Here is a 23,530-nt window from a genome sequence, read left to right on the forward strand (position 1 = left end):
AATTGAAAAATAATAATTTATTTTATTTAAAATATAATTAAAAAATAAATTAAAAAAATAAAATTTTTTAAATTATCTATATAAAGTATAAATATTATTATAATTATCAAATATTTATGGCTCCATGACAGTGCGCTTTATGATTTACCAGCTCACACTCATAATCCAATATTTATGGCTCTATCACAGTGCGCTTATTCATCTAAATTTTATATTTATTTTATTATATCATGTTACCTAATTAAATAAGGAAAATTTATTAATACCTTTACAAAAATGTTAAGAATAAAAATTATACCATATAATTCGGATTGTAGCGTACAATATATTAATTCTGACAAAGAACGTGGCAGTAATATGAGGGTATGAACCGCTGGTGAAGACTTGAAGAATAATCTAAGATGAAACTGTCTACGATCATGTTTTCCGTCAGCGCACCCTCGATTAGAACCAAATCTCCGTCTCTCACTTCCGCTTCATTTGGCTCCCTTTGCTGCTCTTCTTATCCTTCACTGCAAACCAAATCGCGTAATTTTATTCCCTTGAAGAACGTTGCGCTTCCTTGGAATTCAATTTCCACAGGAAAACGACGATACCTCTGTTCCGTCTCTGCTTCTAAATCGGAAAATGGATTCACCGGATCCTCTTTTCAGGTTCTTATATATATATTTTAAAGAGCCGGTAGGTCATGTATTTTACAAGTTTTGTTGTTCTTATTCTTCTCTTGGATTGCAGGGAGATGAATCATTTTTCAGGAGTGTATTGGCTGGTATGGAAACGGTTTATTTGAACAGGAACCCCACGGCGAAAGCTGTTTTGGAGCTGGTTCAGTCAGCTGACGGCGAACCAATCTGCTATGATCATTTTGCTTTCAGGACATTTGGGGTATAATATGAATGATTTCGAGTTGATTTAGTAGTTTTTTTTTTTTTGGGTATGTGTTATTGATTTTCAAGTACTTTTTTCTGATTGGAAATTTTGTAGGTGAATGGTCATGGGATTGATTCCATGGCAAGCCTTTTCCTGGATTATGGTTATACACAGAAGGGGGAACTGAGATTTCCTGCCAAAAAATTGAGAGCTCTGTGGTTTTCGCCTCCCAGTATTCCACATTCTAATACTGGCAGTGGTGTTAATGGGCCTTTGCCCAGAATTTTCATTTCGGAGCTTCTTGTTGATCAGATAAGCCCACAAGCTCAAGTCAGTTTCGGTTTCTTTGTGTTTGTCTTCTTTTCTCAAAGCTTACTATCTTTGAAAACAATGAATTTTGTTAATAATTTCCTTGTTATTTCATTTGCCATTCTTATGCTTTCATGGAACTCTGAACTTTTTTTTAGTCTTCTTGATGGAGGGTAATGCTGACTGGCCTTTGAGCTGTGAAATTAGAATCTTTGAATTCCATTCGTTTCTGATTCCTGTTGTTTTGCTCTCTGATAGTCAGCATGGCTTAGTCGGGGTGTATTGGGTACTAAGTGCATTGCTGCTGATTCTATGATGGCTCCAGAAATATTTGTCAATAATAGACCCATCTATCAAATCCTCTCTACAATATAAAGAAATTTGTCTTATGAAATAGTGAATGTCTGAATTTGCTGAAATTTTTCTCAGTTTCAAGATTGAAACCTAATTCCATATGGCTCAGGGCCTGTAGTTCAAGACATTATGAAAATAGGAGATATGTGCTCTGTTTGATTTGGTTTCCAAGATCCATGTTTCATTGATGTGCCAGCTTATGGAATAATGTGGGGTATCATTATATTCAATTCTTATTACCTTTTTCTAATATCCTTGATGATACTGAGAACTCCCTTAGAGGAAAAAGGCCTTTCCATCTCTCTCTCTCTCTCTTTCCCTTCCTCCATCCTTGCTTCCTTCTTGGTTCTTTCATCTGAAATTAGAATAGATAGTTTTGTGAACTATTGTCTTGTTTGTGATGGTATATCTAATGACATATACAGATATATTGTTGTGAAAAAAAAAAAGCACCTGATCTACCCTTCACCTCATATTCACCCTTCTACTGGTCTAAACAAGCACTTTTAGTTTGATATTTATCGAAAAAAGCAAGCAATTTTTTTTTAGTAACTTCATCATTCGATCTCCGTCACAGTCATCAATTTTTTTTCTCACTTACATCACGCTTGAAACTGCTTCTTCCAGGAAATCATTAAAAAATATGTTGAAGTATCTGCGAGCGGATATAAACATGCAGCTCTTGCAAGTACTCTAGGCTTTCTGACATGGAACAAGCCCTTATATTCTGAATTTGAGCAATTAGCAAGGTAGTTGGTCTTTTTTGTGCATCTAATTTGGTGCTAAATACATACGAGTATCTACAATTGTATACTAAATTTACAAAATTTCATAAGCAGATAGGATGCAGTTATGAATTGAATATTATTCTTAGTCAACTTATCACTGTATATTGTTGTGTTTTCTGGACGTAACAACTTAAACAGTATTTAGAAATTTAAAATTTCTTTTAGAAAGTCTCATTTTGTGCTTTTGAAATACCTAGGGAGAGTGAATATGCTGCCTGGACACTTGTCAATGGTTATGCACTAAACCATGTTACCATTTCCACTCATCGGCTGAAATCTCAGTTGAGAAGTATCAATTGCCTTGATCAATTTATTGAAGATAATGGGTTCAAATTAAATTCTGAAGGGGGCATTCTGAAAGGTTTGTTGCTGGCTTGTTTAATGTGTCTCCTTTCCCTTTTTAATCATAATTTTGCTTTCTGTATGGTATAATGAATTACATGAGGATATAATGGATCATAAGCTTCAAAAGAGGAGATTTAAGCATAAACATCCATGCTTATTTTACGTTCATACAAATGAGTAACTAGAATTATCATGTGGATATGCATTTGGATGAATTATTTATTCTTATTGCTTTATATATGGGCGACTCTTTGTTTCCATGTTTGGTGAATTGTTGCAAGATGCAGTAGGCCACTAAGCAGAAATTTTAGGTAATACTTAAGTTTCTCCAAAACAGATAATAACTTGGACTGTGTTTTTGAGAGATTAACAAGTCCTTGTTTAAGAAAAAAAAATCATTTTAATGCTCTTTGGAATGCAAAAAATAAAAATAAAAACAAAACAAAGTCTAGAAGTTCTGAGACATTTTAAGCTTCTGAATGGATTTTCCAAGACTTAAATTGCACATGGATTTTGACCCCTCAAAATATCATGCCTGATGGCATAATTCACTAGAAGGACTTGAGACATGCTTTATTGTGCTTTACAATGAAATTATAGTGTCTTTCAACAAGATTTAGAAATTTCAGCAATTCTAGTTTGTGAATAAGATCATTGCTAAACTTAAATGATTTGGCATTTATCAGCAATCATCTATAATGCATCTTGCTATTAACTCAAATTGTTTGTTACTGCTTGTACACCTGGTACCTGCGTTGGTGACTTGCTGACCATATTTAGCATGTATTAAGCATTGTTAACTTTTAATAGTTGTGAGAGACTTGATACTTAGAATTCATTCCTTCCGCTAGCAGTGAGTCCTGATGGCCTTTTGCTGCAAAGTTCAACTGTGGCTGATTCAATCACTTTCAAATTTTCTGATGGTGTCACTGAATCAGTTCCTTGTTCATATATCGAGTTTGCTGAACGCCTTGTGCTGCCACAGTATAAAAATCTACCAGAACAAGAGGTAAACAACCCTTTTATTTTACTTAAAAGATTTACCAGAAATGCGTTGATCGCTGTTAGTCTTTTGCATCAATATTGTTTAACGACCTGATTATAAATTTTAGCAGGTTAGGGAATTCCACAGGCGAGATGGGTTTGAGGTTGGGAATGCTGATAAGATCTTTGAGAGCACATCCAAAGAGCAATTGACTAGGAGGGCTGCATAAGATACATTACATATGTGAAGGAGCAAGTGCAATTTGGTAGCTTAAGTTCGAGGTGTCAAGAAGTGATCTTCAAAGCCAAGATGCTAATATAAATAAATATGTATTTAACATGTAAATAAATTTGATTCACTTAATAAGAATATGCACTTGAACGTATAACAGAGTGCCAGCAGCAGCAAAGATAATAGTTGATCCACATTAATCCTTTCTCATGCCTTTCATGTTAATTAAGAATTTGTTTGAATAGTTTAGTTGGAAACTCGCCGGTGATCGACAAGGAGGGGGACCAAGTAGCAATGCTAGTTTAATTTTTTTTTCCTCGACTTATCCCATTAGTTCATGGTGCCAGTAATCCAGCAGGAAATGTAGTCAATGGGCGAGGGTGGGAAAAATTTAGATCCAAACCAGCCGATGCTGTTTCTTGTACAAGGGGATTGCCATTATAAATTACTGATCTAGTAAGCTCAATTTATTTTTCACCTTGAGCCAAATTCAGATAGCAAGAACGGTGCCAGCACATGGCCATGTAACATGTCAAATAATCAGCACATGGCCATGTAACACGTTAAATGATTAATTTCACCCTGGATTTATCAAAAATAAACCACGTTACTTCAGAACTTGGTTAACATTGCACAGGTGTTCCCATGGCAACATCGGCATTGATTTCAGGTTTATAGCACGGGAATGAAGAGTGAAGCGGAGTGAGGGAAAAAATGCTCATAAAGAGAAATAATCTTTAAACATTTCAATACATTCTGTGGTAACATAGTGTTGACAGTTTTTCTCCATAAGCTTCACCTGCCTAAGATTCTTCCCTGCTGGGAGGTCATCATTCTAAACACAACATGGGGCGGACATGTTCCTCTGTTGCTTTTTCCAGTGTTGTCCAAGAAGAAACGCTTTCACAGAAAATAAATCTATACTGGGAACAACGGGAAAAAGAAATGAATGATGAAAAGGGTTGGAGTAAAGCAGATAATTACTGACCCCATGCTATGGTTTTTCCATTGGGTTTCGGCGATTGATGAGGGTATTGATGGTGGTAAGGAGATGCATGGGAACCATTTGTTATTGAAAGACTCCTCTGTTGCTGTCCATTCCTCAAAAATCCTCCTTGTGTTCGGCTGATATTTTTGGCATTTGGGCTGGATACAGCTCGCTCAGCTTGCATGGTCTGGAAATAATATGATGAGCTTGCCATGTCCTTAAGATTTGGCAGAGGCTTCAGCACCTCCACAACTTCACTCATCAGGGGCCTGGCTTTTGGATCCCGGCTAAGACAGTGAGCAGCCAGTTGTGCCGTTTTCTGGGCACCTTTTATGGAAAAGTGGCCTTCAAGCCGAGGATCTATCAATCTGTAGAATCTTCTCCTCTCTCCTAGATGTGGCCGAGCCCATTCCACAAGGTTATGTTCTCCAATAGGTCGGTTCTTATCCATGGATCTTCTGCCAGTTATCATTTCAAGTAAAACTACACCAAAACTATAGACATCACTCTTTGATGTGAGATGCCCTGAGACATGAAAAGTTTTAATCTGTTAAAGACTCAATGGAAGAAGTAAAAGAGTCCAGTCTACATGTATTTTGATAGCATCTTGAGATTATTATATCCAGCTAAGCAAAGAAAATATGTGTGTGTATATATATATATATTTAAATGATGGATCTATCTCCATGCTCAGGTCATCAGTAAGAAAATGTATTCTTGACAACAGCTGGTTAATTAAATGGGCATATTTACCATCAAAATGTCAAATCTCTGCTCAAATCATTACAGTTCAGACTCCCAAACATGACTAGAAATGGTCCTAACAGGACAGATACTGCAGTAAACTTATGCTATTGAGATCAGAAGCAATGCATATCTACAACAGAAAAAGATATATCCACGACTATGGCATTAGTTTCCGTTGTTTGACCAAACAAAATTCGGTCTCCGTTAATATGAGCACAAGCTTTGGCTAAAGGAAATGACCCAATGCTTCAACCTTCCTAGCAATTTGCATATTTTAAAAGCATCAACCAAATTTTCATGCCTAATATTGCATTCACTCAGAAAAGAAAAAATATAGTTACCAATAAGTTATCCAAGGAACAAAAATATGCTGAATTCCTAACCATGTAAGAGGTAACGCCCAATCAAATTGGACATGGAACATTCCATTTCAATCAATGGTTTGGCAATGCACAACATGGACCGATAAATGTATTGGTGCAGAAAAGTAAGTGGACTAAGGAATAGACAAGAACAGAAAAATGATAAGTATCTAAACGGTAAAAAATGACTTAATATTTTCATTATATCTTATTTTTTCTAAAAAGAAAAAAAATAAAAAAAAAAACTTCTAATCTTGATTAAATGAAGTTGAAGAGAGATGGTAAATGGAGCAAAGTTATTCATACTAAATTATACTTACCAGTCATCACATATTCTGGGGCTGCATAACCATATGTTCCCATGACACGTGTAGATACATGTGTCTTATCTCCCTCAGGACCATCTTTAGCAAGTCCAAAATCAGAAAGCTTGGCATTATAATCCTGGAATGGCAAGTTATTAGAGAAGTGAACATCATATAAATTAAGAAATTCAATGTTGCCAAAGTTTCATAATATACCGCATCTAATAGAATATTGGAGGTCTTAAAATCGCGATATATGACTAGCCTTTCCGCTTCTTCATGAAGAAAAGCAAGACCTTTTGCAGCACCTAGGGCAATTTTCATCCTTATGGACCATGGAAGAGGCAGAGATCCTGCAAATAAAATCATTATCAAATGGGAACTTAAAATCTACATTAATGCCAAATTCACAGTAAAGGCAAAATCTGTTAATGCAAATTCAGACTCCGGCCATGCTAGAAAAAGATGATATAGTGTCACAAAGAAATATTTTCATATTTTCATGTAGTGCCTCATCCAATGAAACCACACATATCCAGAGTCTTCAGCGTGTGAAAATAGATTCACATATACATAAACAAGCATGTGCAAAAAGAAATGTTCAGAATATACTTGTCCAGTTTGCATAAACATTATAAATAGATATCTTGTCAATTTTATTATACATAAAAACAATTATTTTGCAAGTATCACAAACCACTCATGAGTAACAAGAAAACAAAAATTGCTAGGACAAGCTGGCATGCACATCCTTGATCCTACTTTACTTTCATATAAGAAGCTCAAAAACTTCAGCAACAGGATGTGAAAAGAGGTGACTAAATGAAAACGAAAGGAGGGGAGGGGGGGTAGGGGGATAGGAGGGGCAGTTACTTCTAAATAGGTGGTTCTCGAGGCTTCCTCGAGGCATAAACTCATAGACTAGCAGCCTCTGATCATCTTCAATGCAATAACCGATCAGTTTAACCAAGTTAGGATGAACAAGATCACCAAGAAAATTCACTTCAGCCTGCCACATAGATGAGCCATGAATCAAAAGAAAAATTGTTAATGCAAAATATTATTCAATACAACAACATTAAACACAGATAAAAAAAAAGAAGGGAAAAAAAAATGCAGTAGTCAACATCTTATGTAGGTAGTGGAACAGATTAGGTAAGTTCCATACCAACCACTCTTTATGACCCTGAAGCCCATCATGATTAAGGGTTTTAACGGCAACAGTAAGTCCTGTACCAGGTTTCACTGGAGCAGTTCCATTTTCCTCAATCCATCCCTTAAACACACAGCCAAAACCACCTTCACCAAGAAGACTCTCAGGTCTAAAATTTCTCGTTGCCAACTTAAGATCATTAAATGTAAATTTTCGCAGTCGAGAAGCAATTTTTAGGTCCTCTTCAAGTTTGGAGGTTGATGAATTACTTTCTGTATTACTTGTGGTTGTAGATGAGATTACAGGAGCAGCTGGTTGGTCTCTGCTTGTATCATTTGTGGACTTACTTTCTGTTGATCCAAACATAAAATTATCCAAATTAAAAATATATATACCACCAAGAAATTACTAAAGGCAACATTATGGGAATCAGTCATAGCATTAACATTGACATAGATCTGTTATGCTACAAGAGTCCTCCAGATAGAATAACTTCCATTACAATTTCTTTGAAACACATACATTTATGCCCATAAGTACAAGTGAAACATCAACCATAATGAAAAGGGCTTTTGAAACGGAAAAGAAAAGGGAAATAAATACATACTGCAGTGCAACACATGCACACTTGTCTAATATATCAGAAAATGAACTGGACTAGCAATTGGCCTACTAACCAATAGCCAAATTTGAAATTGAAATATGGTGTTTTGACTTGAACTGGTAACAAGCATCGCATACAACCACGTTTTGACATTTTAAGTTTTTAAGTAAACATGATAACCTCTCTTCCAACCCAGCTAACCCTATCTTAATGAGATTTCAATACAATCAAATCAATCCTGCACTTCCAAGACTTCTCTAATTCCATCAGGCATTCAGGACTCAGATCCCTCATGCAATCTGTTCTTTACCACTATTATCATCAACATGGAATGTTTGCGTTACAGCCTCCTGCCATCTCACCACCATTGCTACTACAAACAGTGAACATGCCACATCTACAAACTCACCACCAGTGTTTTGAAATCAGAAACATGGGCACAATCATTGAAGAAGTCAGTTTAAGTTCAATGGTCAACTAGAATTAGCTGGTCCCACCATTCCCCCAATGTGATTTATCATACAAAATGATGAAATTATTACATGTCTGAGAAACTAAAGTTGTGAGGACTTGATATGAAAGAGAAACTCAGCCAGACTTATATCAAGTATTCTTAGAAAGTTTAAAAGTAGTCAACCAGCTTCTAAGAAAAAAGGATTTTAGTCAGTTTCATAAACAAAGCATAGAAATTGAGTTAAGTTGACTTATAAAGAAATAGATTTGGGATCAAGCCTTACTTTGTTAAGTTGAATTCTAAAGAAAGCATAGAACTCAAGACATACAACCAAATTATAACAACGTATGACACTCCAGCTAGCTAGGATGAGTGATTAGGCCCAAATCTAATCATAACTTCAACTCAATCAAGTGAATAGCACCTGAATCAGAGTAAAATGCATACCAATCACATTGCTTTATTGATCTACCAAGGAATCAGAATATAAGTTTACTCAACCTTTTACTAGTTACTACAATCAGAAATAGTTGAGAATGAAATTTCAGATAATAATTCCATGTCCTTGCCACAGTCCAGCAATTATAGATAAGTCCATAATTTGACTCTCAGTTTTGGAAAATTTTGGAAAATCCAAGTTTTGATAAGAACCCCTTTACCATGCAAATTCAACTCGTTGTGAGGGTTGAATATTCAAGCAGCTTGTTGATGGTGCAGGAATCCAAAATTCCTAGTGTTTAGCTGCTCTTGGATTTATTATTGGCAAAATAAAGAACTAAAAATCTACTGCAAATTAGAATAAACAATATCTACAAATTATGCCCGGCTAAAATCGGCACACCAATCCAAGAAAAACAAGAACCAAGTAAACAATCTACACTGGTCAACCAAAAAATTGAAGCAATATCATCTAATAAAACAAAATTCTCTAGAGAAGTATGAATTACCGCAATGAGTACTCGTCCCACTAACAGAGCTATCAACTTTGGATCTTGAAGAAATGCAGCTCCCTATAAACCTGAACTTGACCCAACACCCAGTCGCTGACTTCTCCACGACATCCCCACTACCACCACTGTCTTTCTTCTTCCCCCTTCCCTTTGATTGGCACGCATCCCAAGAAGTCTTCACTTTTCCATCTTCACTGCCTAATCCCATCCTCTTCACTCTCAAAAAACTCTAAACACCCAGACCCACTTTTCATCCAAAAACCCCCAAATCCCAACCCCCCACCAAAATCTATCTTCACATAACCCAAAAAGAAGGGGAAAGGGGAAAAAGAAGGCAGAAAAGCACTGAAATTTAACAATTTCTGTTAAACAACCAAAGAACCAGTTGAGCAAGAGAGCTAATCACATGAACAAGGCAAAAAATGACAACCCCAATCAAGTTGTGGAAACTATTTAGACAGACAATAAAAGTAGTTTTGGTCATTCGATTTCTTCTTTGACAAACAAAACCAATCCATCTCAGTTAATATCAGGAAATGTCTGATCTCAAGATTACAAAAATCTCCAAAAAAAAAAAATCTCCAATACATACAGCCGCACAGACACAAAGCTGACCAGTTTAAAAGCAAAAAAAATAAATTTGCAAAAAAAATAAATATATTTGCCCCAACAAAATCAGATAAATCCTTCCTTCCTTCTCTCTCTCTCTTCGTTTCCTATTATCGATTCTATGCTCCTTTTTTTTTTTTTTTTAATGGAATCGAAGACTGGAAAAAGTAAAATGGAGCTGCCCAGAGAATACGGGCAACGGGGGAGGGTAGTTTTGGGCTGCCCGAGAGGCGTCCGACGGACAGTGCGGAGTGTTGAGAGAGAGGTGGTAAACTGAGGGTGAGGAAGCACGGGGGCGGGCAGTTCGGGCAGACGCAGAAGTGGAAAAACGTGGGGAAGTTCGGGCAGGATAGTGAAACTAAAAGAAAATAAAAGGGGTCCCACCTTGATGATGACGTGTCTGTTCCTTCCTTTGGTTTGGAGGGGCGGACAACAGCGCGCGTGTTAAATTTTATCTGTGGCCGCTTCTATGGATGCGTCTCCCTCCGCCTCCGCCTTTATTATATTATATTATATTTATTTTTCAAATAAAATTAACTAATTTTTAACATTTTAATTTTTATAAAACCTTTAATCTTTAAGTAACATGATAATATTATGAAATATGGGTGATTTAATATTCAACTTAATTATTATTGAAATAAAAAATAATAAATATAGTAAAAATATAATTTTATTTAAGAGTATAAATTTAAAGTTTTTTTTTTATTTTAAATGAGAGAATACATATATATATATAATTTATTAACAAAAATAAATTAAATTTTAATAGGATTTTTATTTTATATAAACTCTATGCATGCATACTTCATAAATAATATGAGACGTCGAAGCATCAATCTATATAATCTACGTAGATATAACATATATATTATATCTGCTCAAACTATTTATTTTTTTTATTTTAAATAAAAAAATACATATATATAAAATTTAATAATAAAAATAAATAATTAACAAAATTATAAATTTTAATAAAATTTTTATTTTCATATAAATTTTATATGTATACACTTCATATATAATGTAGGACACCAAAAGGCAAAATCCAAAGTCAAGACTTTGTTTACTTGTATATATAAAATAAAAGAAGGCTGATGATAAATTGTAGTGAAGCGGTCAATACAGGAAGTAGTAGAAGTAGTGAGTAGCAGTATTGACGTGCGTTGGCTTGGCATTAGTAATTTTTTATTATTTTTTTAACTACACCTGGCACTCGTGATGAAAGAATAGGCAACACCATCCATCCTATCCTATCCTATCCTATGATTTGATAGTGACTTTTAAGTTTTTCAGTTTTTGTTTTGCTTAAATCATTCGGCTGTTACTCCGATGAAAAGGAGTGATTTGTCTATCATTTAAAATTATTTTATATTAATGAATCAACTTGATTATATAAATAAATTTATTATTATAAAAATTTTAATTTATTATAAATAATTATATATTATTATTTAAAATTTTAATTAGTTTACATATTAAAATTTAATTAAATTTATTTAATAATAATTTATAGAATATATATAAATAAATTATTTAAATAATAATTATCATAATTGATATAAAATATATATAATCAATGTGTTGTTATATATAATCAATTAATTTAAGTGACTCGTATATATCCTATTAAATCAATTAAATGATAATGATCACAATTGATTAAAATATATATTATTAATACGACATTACATATAATCAATTAGTTATATATAATTAATTAGTTAAATTTACTCAGTTAAAGATTCAATTGAATAAAATATATAATTAATATAATATATTACATACTCAAATTCATTTAATTAATTAAAATATATATTCAATTGAATCAGTTAAATAATAATAGTTATAATTAACTAAAATATTTATGATCGATGTAACATTACACATGATTAATTGATTCAATTTACTTAATTAAAAGTTCAGTTGACTAAATAATAAATGATCAATATAGATTGACTCAATGTACTATATAATAAATAAATATATTTATTAAAGCAATTATAATTTTACAAAATTATAATTTTTTTATAAAACATACAACTTTATACATATTCTTAATTTTAATATATACATAACTATCTTTTTTAAGAGAATAAGTTTTTTTTAAAAATATAATTATTATTTGTTAAAAAAAGAATTAATAAATAGAGTTGGAGGAAAATTATAAGAGGGAAATTTTGCCTCCAAAATTATGAAGGGTAAACAAGGTATTCCATGTTATCAAAAATCTTTGATCCATATTAAATGTTTATCCCTCAACTATTTCCCATTATTTAAATATAAAATTATAAATTTAAGATGTGAAAACTATTTTTTTTATCCACTTTTATATGTCAGGCTTTAAATTTATTCATAATTATTTGTCATTTTGAGAAGATTAAAGAATATTAATTTTTTTTTTCCAGTTTTATTTTTATATTTACAAAACACAAAAATTATTTACATAATTTTCTAAAATTCATCTTAACATCTTCTCCTCTTTCTATTAATTAGGTGAGATAAAAGATAATTTAATCAAATTAAGAAGTATTTTATTATAATTTAAGTATTTTAATTTTTTTTAATCAAATTATGAATTTTTTTTAAATATTTTACTAAATTGAATTGAATGGATAGAAGCGAATGAGTGAGGAAATGCAAGACTTCATAAGCTTGTAATGAAATTACTTGGACTTAGACCAATCATTAATAAAAGGTTAAAACTAATTAATTAGGTAGCTAACCTTTTCACCCTCATAAACCCTTTGAGTTATTTGTAATATTTAGATATGCAACTCTTGACACTCCCTCTTAAATGGTAACCATTTGAATTGACACTAAAAGTTGAAATCCTCTTCCAAAAACTTTGAATTGATGCAGCGACTATATTAGAAGTCTTGACACTTAAATAAAACCGAGCTGGATCTACTTTGATACCATATTACTAAATTGAATTGAACATATAGAGACGATTAAATATATTGAAACGAGTATTTGTGAAGCGTGAGATAAACTTATTTTGATTTAGACTAACCATTGTTACAAGATAAGAACTAACCAGTTAAGTAAATAGCTTTTGAGTTATTTTGTAATTTTTAGATGTAAAACTCTCGACATCATAAAATATAAATTGAAAGACTAAGTTATTTTAAATTAAAAAATAATTAACACCAGAGACTAATTTATTAACTAAATTTAAATTTAAAAATCAAATTATTACTTAAAAATAAATTAAAAACTAACTTGTGAGTTTTGCTACATGTCAAAAATTTAACTGTAAATTACCCTTAATGAAATTGAAATCTCAGGCAAAATAAATAAATAAATAAAAACCCAAACCAACACAATTCATTTGTACATCACCAGTTGTGTGTCCCAGCATACAGATGCTAATCCTTTATGGAACGGGTAAAAACAACAAAAGGGTCTCCTATTGCATCTATAAATGTAACAGGAAAAAACGGGTGTACAGAGCAGCGAATATAATACACGAACAAGAACGAATTCTGTGCTGTGTCGTTGACGTATTAAATTGGAACGATCCACGCAATTCAATCTACCCATAAAGGGTATATTTCCTTCCCATTACGGGGCTATATGAGGTCATGATTTACAGTACATGAGTTGAGGCTATAACTTGGAAAAAAAAAGCAACAGAACCATTCCCACAACATCAAGGAACACCAAGAACTAGGTCCTGCATGAGACAGCCCTTCAAATTCCTTTCCATGGCTCAATACAAAGTGTGGCAAGAAACAGAAATTACACTAATCCATCCTAAACAATCCCAGTGGAAATGCTCGTAGTTGCATTTATCTTCAGTGACTGCTCGGGGACATAGGTAAGACCTGTTCAACAAGAAATTAATTACACATAAGAACTCGAGCTGTTGACTGGCCATTTGAGTTATTAGAAAACATGCATCTATGATGTGGAAGGAGGAACCAAAAAGATGAGCGGTGCTATATCATAGGATTCAAAATTTCTTCGGATAAATAGATTAATTGCCAGTAAAAGCAATAGATCATAAACAACAGATAGTTGTCTTGTCCCATATACATCTGCCTGCTAAGGCCATTAAAGTAACAGATGAGGCCAACCAAATACTTCATTCTTCAGGCTGAAAACTGCTGGCTATTGGATGTTAGTGCATATTTGTGTGCAAGAGCCATCCATGTAGAGTCATGAAAACATTCAAAATACTTGCAATAACACAAGCAAGATAGCATCTACCTTAGCACTAATAATAATTATATAAATCATGAACACTGAACGCACATTTCTTCTATGTCAGTCCACAAATGTCTATTGCACCAGGGCAAAAGCAGGATGACATTGATGATCCATATTATTTTTGGTACTTCATACTAAAACATTTAAAGATTTTGGGAATAGCTCACATACATACAGTGTTAGGTTACAAGAAGAATAATCCTAGTTTACAACTGAAATATCATTAGCCCATTAACTCGCCATAGTTTTTGTCCTCATGGTTAGTTAATGGGCTAAATAACTTAAGATAGCTACGTACTTGGTGCAACTGAGTCTTTTTGGATGAGATATCCCATAATGCAATTTTTTTTTTTTTGGGATCAGATATCCAACTATGCCCCTGATTATGAGAAAGGGCATTAACAAAGAAAAAGAATAAATGGTAGTTCATAAGAATTGATGATAAAGACAGGGCCTTCTTCTACCTTAAAAGCAGAACAAACCTAGTTTATAAACAAAATATAGCTTTTCAAATTAAGAAATCAGATGATGGATTCTGTAAAGATAATAATACCTTTCTCCTTAACATCAATTTGTAACGTGTCCAGTGTAATTATGCCATCAGTCAATGGAAGTAACTCAAGCTTGATGGTAGCTGTCGACTGAGCAGGAACACATCTGATGCAATCACACATTGTAATTTGCTGTCCAAACAGTATCTGAAAAAGAAAAGAAGAAGGGAGTGTTGCATTACCCTAATGGAACTCTACTCTGGAGCCACAGGTGTGTGCAACCCAAACCATTACTAGAAATGACATCAGATATTGGAGAAGACAGCTCATTAAAAGAAACAGAGTGAATGCCAACATTGCCACTCTGTTTTGGATTCTCTGATGGAGGCACAGAGCTCAGCCTCTGAATTGCAGCACCATGTCTCTCCCCATTTGTTCTACCTATAGACTCAGACAAACTAACAAGTGGACTCATTGGTGATCTTGGTGAACTCAAGGACCCCACTGAAGGAGGAGAAGTAAATGAGGCAGGAGCAAGAACTGTCATAGTTAGATCTTCAGATGTTAAATTTGATGCCTGAAGGGTTAGTACCTGGCATTTTCAACAAGGCAAGAATTAAATACCTAAAAACCAAACTAAAATAAAAAGAAAAATTACAAAAATTAGAACATAGAATAAAAGAAACCTGAACTGGAAGCTGAGAGGCTCTTTCATTAGATCCAGAAGATTGTCCTGACATTTCCGATGCGACCGATATCATAAGATCCCTTAAGATACGTGGTCGCCAACTAGTTGGCCGCTTGAAAAACAGCCTTGATTCTTCATTCAATGCAGACAATAAAATAAGAAAATTAAGAAAAGAAAAATGTTAAAAATATGATAGATGATAAAATAACGAAGAATAGGATACTTACCAGTGTAGTTGCATCGACAAGATACCATAATTGCATACTGATCGGCATTTGAAAAACTCCTCCTTCCCTCAATGTTATTCGGCGCAAGATGAGAACTTGATGGCGGGGAAATTTTTTCACCATTAACTTTAAGATTCTTATGCATAGAACATGCTGGTTTAAGAATAAAAGAGTGCTCTTCACCCCTCCTGCCACAGGGATACTCATAAGCTCATGACAAATGATACTTTTCACCAATCCAAAAAGTATTTTTATTTTAATAAAACCAGTAATTATAGTTAAAACTTTCTTTAGTGATAAATCTATATGCGAATGAACAATTTTAGTAGCATGGAGAAAAATCTGACATAGATACAATGCACAGGATCCCACATTCATAATCAGGTCATTTTTCATAAATAACAACAAAAAAAATAAAATTCATTCCTCCATTCCACTAAGCCACTCTATATATCCAATGCTTTTGCTATTTCTGTTTTTCTTCTCTTCATAAAAAAAGACAGGTGGTATAAAGCATATCTTGTAGGCTTCCTCTCTTACATATACCAAAAACTACTCATCTTGTCAAACAAAAAGGAAAAAACAGAAAATTAAAAGCATAGTGCAGTTTGGCTTTTATCAAAATCATAAGACATAAGCAATGTTCCACATATATGAAACCTATCATTATCCAAGGTAATTTATTTAATTAACAGCACACTTGACCGTGATATTATAGTGATTCTATTCCCCATCTTCCTTTTTTCCTCCCTAAAACATTATACCATGAACTGGCAACAAATAAATTTTTAACACACCTACTAGCAGTAAAAGAATAGGCTTCCACGCGCCTAGATGGTTGAAATTAACAGACATCAGCATCACATTCAAAGCTTCATTACAAATGTAAACTGCATGCAAAAATCAAGAGTGTAATTACTTATTTCTCATGCACGTAACGAAGGGATTGCTCCAATTAAAGAAATGTACATACCAAAAAGTCCCTGTTTTAACCTTAGTCTAACTAGGTGTGTTGGGATTACCTGAACAAGTAGGTTACTACTCTTGTACAAAATACTAACAAACACAAGGCATAGACCACCAAAATATAAGAAAACTGGATTAACCAGGGCACAATTCAGTTGAACAATTAATAAATAAGAGAACATTAAGACACCTAGAGGGGACAACAACCTGAGGGCCAGATTTGGTAAACAGTAGTCATTTCCAGCTTCAATGCATGCAATTGGTAATGATGAAGGTGATCCAGGCTTTGAAGCCTCCTCAATAACAATTGTTATAGCATCTATGTATATCACAATATCGGGATTACTTGTTGGAGAAACATTCTGCAAGGCAACTTGATAAATTAACTAGGAATTGACAAAAACTAAAGAAGATAACAGTAAGCATCTAAATAGACCAATCAGATATATCATATGATATTCAGCGGGGAGAGAGAGTTCTAATACTTATATCTCCTAATTTGATGTAGTAAAAATTCTAAGTGCCCACCTTTATCTGGACACAGAGAAGGTCATCTGTATTGCAGTCAGCAGCAAAAGAATGGATTTCTACTGGTTGAATTATTTCAAGTTTCCTCCACCACCTCCTTCCTGGAATGTAGATTCCTTCCAACCCACAACGAACAGAAAATCTCTCTCGCTCTAATGATACACCTCGGAAAGATAGAAGACCATCGCCCCCTGTTGTTTGATTTTTCCATAACTTCTGAGATGAGTACTGGCTCCAGTCTCCAATGTCAAAGCTGGGCTTAGAACTTTGGGTTTTAATAGGTTGAGGAGATGATGCAGTATTTTGAGGCAATGATGACATGGAGTAACTTCTAAAATGAGAAAAGAGCTGAGAACCAGAAGGGGCAGACTTTTGAGAAGCCCCGCCAATTTCTGAACCAGAACCTAAATGAGGAGGAGATAGAGCACGAGCTGGAGGAGGAAGAGTGTTATCCAAAGGAAGCAACCATTTTAACAATTCACCACAAGGGTCATAATTCCCATTTAAGTTGTCCCAGTTCTCAGCAGACAGATTTCTCTCATGATTTTTCTCAAATTGAAGAATCTCAATAACAGGATCTCTTATAAAATTAACACCAATATTAACTTGTAAAAGTAGCTGCATCCTTCCAGACAAAGAAATAGAATGAGAATCAGTAGCCTAACCAACTGGTTAAAATGAACATAGATAAGAATCATGTTGTTGTAGTAAGATAGTCAGTAGGATATGCTTAAGTACCCTGCTAAGCATATTCCCAACAGTATCTCCTCCCTTTAACTTCTCAAAATGTGGGCATGGACTAGCCCAACTAATCAGACATATATATATAATAATAATATTTTATTAATCAGATGGGCTTTATGTAAACACGAAGTTCAGGCCATGGTTTCAAATAACGGTTGTGTTATTTACATGTTTTGGAACGGCCCGCTACGCAATACACCGTTATTTAAAGAAAAATCTGGACTTGCAAGTTTAACGGCCGTTACAACCGTTACATAATGGTAATGGCTGTTATTTATCATTATATAATAGTAACAGCTATTACTTTAATTATTCATCTGCTATAATCACATGAAAACAGTGTTATTTTGCTTCTTTTTTCTTTGTTCACGTATTCTCCCTTCAATAGCTGCTATATCTCTCATATTCTCTCAAATTGTAACCCAAATTTCTCCTTTCTTCTACAAAATCTCTCCCTTATTATTGCTAAGCTAAGATCATCATTAAATATCTCTATTCTAGCTATAAATTGTTTAATGCTAAAGATGCCTAAACATGATAGATTTAATGCCTTTATTTAATGTATTTGTGCTTATTATATAGTTGTGTATTTTAATTTTACTTGTATCTACAAATATATAATTATTTTATGAACTTTACAAATTTTTTTAAAAAAATTGCATAACACCAAGCCGTTACTGTTACATTACGGTCATTACATGCCTTTTTCCGTTACCTACGAATGCGACCGCAATTTGAAACCATGGTTCAGGCCCACTCATCTAGGAGGAAAGCCTAAATCAGGCAGGGCCAAACCCCTCTATCCAAGCCGAGGGTTCTGACGGGTCAGGCCAGGAAGGTCACCAGGCCCTTTATCAAATGGTATCACTTCACATCATATCATGCATTAAGATTTCTTCACAAATGCAAAAAATATTTACATGATCATTCCGTAATTTGTGGATGCCCACAAGAAGCTAATAAACCATTAAATGTTGCAAGTTAATCCAGATATACATAAATAGTCTGAAGAAAAAGTGTATTTGCATGCCATTCTATGAAACTGTCATTATTATGTCATAAAAAATGGAGTTTTACTGTAAAATTTTCTTAAATACTTTAGAAACTTTTCTCTAAATTTCTGTCTCAATTATACATAACATACAGACATAAATTCAATACACAATCTTGATTAAAGCTTCTTGGGAAAAGATGCAAAAGATACAAAACCATTAAAAAAACTCGATAACAAATAGTAGCTGCAAAAAGTATCTTCTAGTTTATCCACTAAAAGAAAACTGTTATTTAATGGAACTAAAAAAAAACACATGCACGCACACACACACACACACATAGAGAGAGAGAGAGAGAGAGAGAGAGAGAGAGAGAGAGAGAGAAATTGCAATTGAAAGGATAAACCATCCTTCTCTATATGAAACAATACACATGCTACAAAGCCTCCCAATCATCCTGGATGTCAGTTGGCTATTGAAATTTTCCTTTGCATATAAGGGACAAGGATTGAATACTACAACATTGAGGGTTTTTTTTTTTTTTTTTTGGGTGCAATGCAATACTTTTAAGAAAAATAATACAAGGCCAAGCAAACCCAGATCTCTAACTAGTTCACACAAAATAAAACACAACGATGGGAAGTTGGGGGCTACTTCAAAAGGCAGAAACAAGAATTTTACATGGTTCAATTTATAAACCATCCATTCAGGCAGAGATATTAAGCACAACAAGCAGCTCCAACACTTAAAGTGTGTGTTTTGAGTGTAAGAAAGCAATCAGAACTTCCAAAACATTGTTAGTAGTTGTCACTTATCAGTGGAAGAACATTGTAAAAATACAAGGCTGCACTTTTTTGTGAAAAGTCAATCAGATGAAAAAGCTATATTGTGAAGAACATAGAGGTCTCAGACACATACCACTATGTCTCCATTAGAGAGAGAGAAACATTTAACAGCATTTCTTGCTGCTCCACCAGACACACAGGCATCAAAATCTCCTCTATCGATAAGAGCACCAAGTTGGGACATGTTATTTGCAGTTTTTTTGTCATTTTCACTGGAGTTCTGATCATCCAGTTCAGAAGATTTCGGATCAGACGCACCTTTTTTTGACCAAAGTGGCTCCCCTGACTCTGCAATCCTAACAAAAAAGTGAGAGTTCCTAAATCTTTGCAATAACATTTCAGTTTGTCTTTTGTGATCTTCCATTCTGAGAATGGATTCACTGGCAGAAATATCCTTTTGTAGATCAATCTCCTTTTTTGATGGCTCATTCCCATTTTGGTCTATAACTTGACCATCAGTACTCACTTCACCTTCTCCAGATACCGAACTTGTTCCTTCTTTTGCATTCCCATTTTGTTTTTCAGGGTCTTGTCCAATGCCATTTTTAGACATGACTGCAGCAACTTTAAATGGAGTAATAATTTCTGTATCTTGCTTATATGCTGACAAACATGCCAGGATATGAACTTGCTCACCTGGAATGGAAATAAAGTTCAGGTATCATATAATTAACACAATATCTCCAGGACGTACAATAACTGATGCATGCATATTAGTAGTGGAAGAACAAAAAGACTATAAGATAGGCACCAGGGAAAACAAATGACCGATCCAGGGAGCGTAATGAACGTATATCCGGAGCATTATTCCAACCATCAGGAAGTTCCCCTGCAAAAAACATATCAAGCAGAAAACACCAAAATAAAGTTAAAAAACTATATGGAGATTTTCTGATAAAGCATCAAGACCACAAAACAAGGAAAGACTTGGTGAAACTAATTTCCAAATGAAGTACACATGAATAACATGAAGACTAATACTATATTTTATGTAGTTAAAAGAATAAATGATTTGGGAGAGTAAAAGGAGTACTTTGATCAATATATAGGAGGGATAATACAAGCATTCATTTTGGATTTGTAACTATTTCGTAATTGAAAAAAAAAATCCAAATGTGAATCATAAATCCATGTCTGCAACTCTAATTATAATCCCATAACGTTGCATTTAATATTTTCATAACACAAGGACATGGCACAAATCATTTAATTTCCTCCTTTTCATAGAACAAAGGAGAGAGCACCAACAGCAATTGCAACATCAACCAACCTAAACTGCACTCCATCAGATACCAGCCAAGCCCGAATTTTGTTCTCACATACCTTCACCATTTGATTAAAGCCAAAGTAATCAAGGGATGGAACTTCACCATTTTTTAAAAATCACATTAACGTATTGGCAGGCTCAAATTTTTTACAATTCAGTTAATATCGCCATATTTGAAACCCTTCTTGTAACCAAATAAACTTGTTGGACAACTGGACAAAAAACAAAGAACATATTAGCAAATGATTTATTTGCTTATGGAATTTACATCATATCCATTTTCATGAAATTTTTATCCTTGATGAGTTGTATTTTAGACCATAACTTCACGGAGCTTTCAAATCACTTTCAAGAAAGGCCGAATTTGGCAAGATCACATTAGATAGTCTGGATCATAAATTACTCTTCCTCAGATTCTCCAACCAGACACATTCCCTTCCTAAACAGTTAATGGGACCAGTAATCAATTGTCAACACACTATGACCTGGCAGAAGACAAACTAAATCCAAGTCCTAGACAGTTAGCAAAACATTGAAGCTTACTGCCATTCACAGATATTCTTCCACGGACACTGTTTGTCATATTAATGTCAGAGCAAAAAACACTTTCTAAGATAAACCATCCAAAAACTACTAATAGAAACAAGCTTTCCATTTTAGGTACAATCTTATCATGTAACTCAACAGTCAACACCTATAAAAAGGAGAAGAGAAAGAAGACTTCACAGCCTAACTCATCCGGATGCTTCAGAACAAGATCCCCAACTTAAGGTAATAGTGAGGTTCACCAAGGACCTAGCACATAATCCAAGAAATCCCACCCAACATGTCCATCAATCCTATCAAGCAATAATACCACTCAAAAAATTTTGGCATCCTAGCACTCTCAACTGACTATAAGCTATTTTTGCAAGTAACAGGAGAGTTATCTGCCATAAATATCACATCTATAACATAATAGCACTAGGTGCATACCTCACATCCCCCTCAACGACCTCCTATTTTAGTTATCCACACATGTTGCACACACAATAAGGAAATTTATCGTAGGCATTGACCTAATAAAGATACTTGGATTTAAGACAAGAATTAGGCTGCAGCTAAAAGCATCTTTCCAATATAAAGCTAAACATAATGGGTTGAACTACAAACAACATAAAACCTAGATAAGGGTTCAATTTATGATAGTTCCACTACAACCAGAATATGAGGGAGGATGAAAAATTTTACAATGCTCATTAAGCAATAAGATTACTGTCTGTGCATGCAGTCATACATACCAAATGAATTAATATAGACAACCTAACTAAAATGGTCAGGGAGTACCATGTGGAATAGTGATCCATCCTTCTCCTTCAGAAACATCTAAGTGGTTCTCCACTGCAAAAGAGTAATTCTTTGAGCTCACACCACCAACAGTGCCATTTTCATCTCCAGTTGCCTGAGCCTCTCCACCATGACCTTCAGCTGGAGGAGACTGGAGGAATGGATCTTCAGCTATAAGACCCTCCAAAGTTGCTGATGGTTTTGAGGCATAACGCGAGTCTGCAGGAGGTTCATGTACAGGAACTTGTTCAGTCACCACGTTGTGGGTAGCACTAGTATACCGCTGCAGAAAATTCATTATCCTGCAAAAAGTATCCGCATATTAGAATTTTTGTTCCTGTGAACCATCACATGAAAAAGCAAGAAGTTTAGGTGTAGGAGGGGGCCAGAATTCCACTGCCCGTGCTACAAAGAGTGTATACCTCACCTGCTAACTTAAATGACAATGAAAACTAAATATAATGAAACGATTTATAATTAATAAAGCAATCTAAATCATGATTCAGAACAGGATCCTTGGCTTCATCCTTCTTCATGTGACAGTAAACCACAATAAGATAAAACTCCTTAGGGCAAGAATTATGGGAAAGTTTACTTTCACAAGCTCAAAAAATTAGCATACAAAAGCACATAACCATTGAACAACAATGTGGAGGCTTAAAATCATACGCTTCCAAAAATTTTCAATTGAACTGAACAAAGAACAAACGTACAAAACATACATATATAGGCAAATCAAAAGCACAGATGAAACTATAATGTGACAAAATGGCCAAATCGTGAACTATCGACCCGCTCATTGAAGCAAATTCAGCAAATGTACAGAAAAAAAAAAAAAAAAAGGTAAGTCAGTATAATGCACGCTTGGGGATCCTTGATCTGTGATTCGACATATTTGGGTCCTATAGGAGATGATAGGCATGAAAATTCTGAGAAATGATAGAGTGACAGCCACCTGATCAGAGATCAGACCGGATATTGGCCTGAGAAATGAGAGAGATCCACTTCTCAGGGCGGAGAGATGCGAGCAGCAGTAGCCAGCAGGTGCAGAGAAATCTTTCGGGCTTAAACGAGTCTCAGTTTCTTCACTCAAAATGAAGGGCATTCCCAGCCCAATCCATGATTTGAAATTCCACAGCCCAATAGTTTTTCTTTTTTAACTTAAAAATTTAAAATAAGAAAAAAAA

General features: G+C 34.3%; 3 protein-coding genes across 7 annotated transcripts; 1 reads left to right on the forward strand and 2 right to left on the reverse strand.

The window, feature by feature from the left end:
- The first annotated feature begins 296 nt into the window (after positions 1-296).
- Positions 297-4,085, forward strand: LOC110650834 (uncharacterized). Of its 4 annotated transcripts, none has more exons than XM_058137829.1 (7): positions 297-653; positions 736-885; positions 985-1,200; positions 2,161-2,282; positions 2,519-2,682; positions 3,521-3,675; positions 3,782-4,085. In XM_058137829.1, exons 1-7 carry the CDS (start codon positions 402-404, stop codon positions 3,878-3,880), a joined length of 1,158 nt encoding a protein of 385 aa, XP_057993812.1. In that variant the 5' UTR covers positions 297-401; the 3' UTR covers positions 3,881-4,085. The 4 variants fall into 4 exon arrangements, with proteins under 4 accessions (XP_057993812.1, XP_057993801.1, XP_057993810.1 ...); XM_058137818.1 differs by having other exon boundaries at positions 315-653; positions 3,518-3,675; positions 3,779-4,085; XM_058137827.1 differs by having other exon boundaries at positions 318-653; positions 3,779-4,085.
- Positions 4,086-4,585: 500 nt separating this feature from the next.
- Positions 4,586-10,381, reverse strand: LOC110650833 (serine/threonine-protein kinase PBL34). The gene is made up of 6 exons (XM_021805952.2): positions 9,443-10,381; positions 7,453-7,787; positions 7,158-7,293; positions 6,501-6,637; positions 6,300-6,423; positions 4,586-5,395 (listed from the first exon to the last, which is right to left on the reverse strand). The coding sequence occupies exons 1-6, from the start codon at positions 9,651-9,653 to the stop codon at positions 4,863-4,865; spliced, it is 1,476 nt and encodes a 491-aa protein (XP_021661644.2). The 5' UTR covers positions 9,654-10,381; the 3' UTR covers positions 4,586-4,862.
- Positions 10,382-13,340: 2,959 nt separating this feature from the next.
- LOC110650832 (uncharacterized) lies at positions 13,341-23,452 on the reverse strand. 2 transcript variants are annotated; one of them, XM_058137833.1, is made up of 11 exons: positions 23,299-23,452; positions 22,344-22,645; positions 20,502-20,579; positions 19,824-20,386; positions 17,170-17,787; positions 16,849-17,003; positions 15,676-15,863; positions 15,447-15,580; positions 15,003-15,352; positions 14,823-14,926; positions 13,341-13,884 (listed from the first exon to the last, which is right to left on the reverse strand). In XM_058137833.1, the coding sequence occupies exons 2-11, from the start codon at positions 22,639-22,641 to the stop codon at positions 13,814-13,816; spliced, it is 2,559 nt and encodes an 852-aa protein (XP_057993816.1). In that variant the 5' UTR covers positions 22,642-22,645; positions 23,299-23,452; the 3' UTR covers positions 13,341-13,813. The 2 variants fall into 2 exon arrangements, with proteins under 2 accessions (XP_057993816.1, XP_057993818.1); XM_058137835.1 differs by having other exon boundaries at positions 15,003-15,348; positions 15,443-15,580; positions 23,299-23,451.
- Positions 23,453-23,530: the final 78 nt, after the last annotated feature.

This window comes from Hevea brasiliensis, chromosome 2, assembly GCF_030052815.1.
Source record: "Hevea brasiliensis isolate MT/VB/25A 57/8 chromosome 2, ASM3005281v1, whole genome shotgun sequence".
Lineage (NCBI taxonomy): Eukaryota > Viridiplantae > Streptophyta > Magnoliopsida > Malpighiales > Euphorbiaceae > Hevea > Hevea brasiliensis.

Bases quoted from the DNA above. Each gene is read 5' to 3' on its own strand.
- LOC110650834 (XM_058137818.1), top strand. From the start codon at position 402: ATGAAACTGTCTACGATCATGTTTTCCGTCAGCGCACCCTCGATTAGA. The intron at 2,683-3,517 runs GTTTGTTGCTGG...TCCTTCCGCTAG, and splicing joins TGAAGGGGGCATTCTGAAAG to CAGTGAGTCCTGATGGCCTT. The intron at 3,676-3,778 runs GTAAACAACCCT...TATAAATTTTAG, and splicing joins AAAATCTACCAGAACAAGAG to CAGGTTAGGGAATTCCACAG.
- LOC110650833 (XM_021805952.2), bottom strand. From the start codon at position 9,653: ATGGGATTAGGCAGTGAAGATGGAAAAGTGAAGACTTCTTGGGATGCG. The intron at 7,788-9,442 runs GTAATTCATACT...TTGGATCAACAG, and splicing joins TGGGACGAGTACTCATTGCG to AAAGTAAGTCCACAAATGAT. The intron at 6,424-6,500 runs GTATATTATGAA...TTGCCATTCCAG, and splicing joins CCAATATTCTATTAGATGCG to GATTATAATGCCAAGCTTTC.
- LOC110650832 (XM_058137833.1), bottom strand. From the start codon at position 22,641: ATGAATTTTCTGCAGCGGTATACTAGTGCTACCCACAACGTGGTGACT. The intron at 20,387-20,501 runs GTGCCTATCTTA...TTTCCATTCCAG, and splicing joins TCGGTCATTTGTTTTCCCTG to GTGAGCAAGTTCATATCCTG. The intron at 15,581-15,675 runs GTAAGTATCCTA...CATTGAATGAAG, and splicing joins TTGTCGATGCAACTACACTG to AATCAAGGCTGTTTTTCAAG.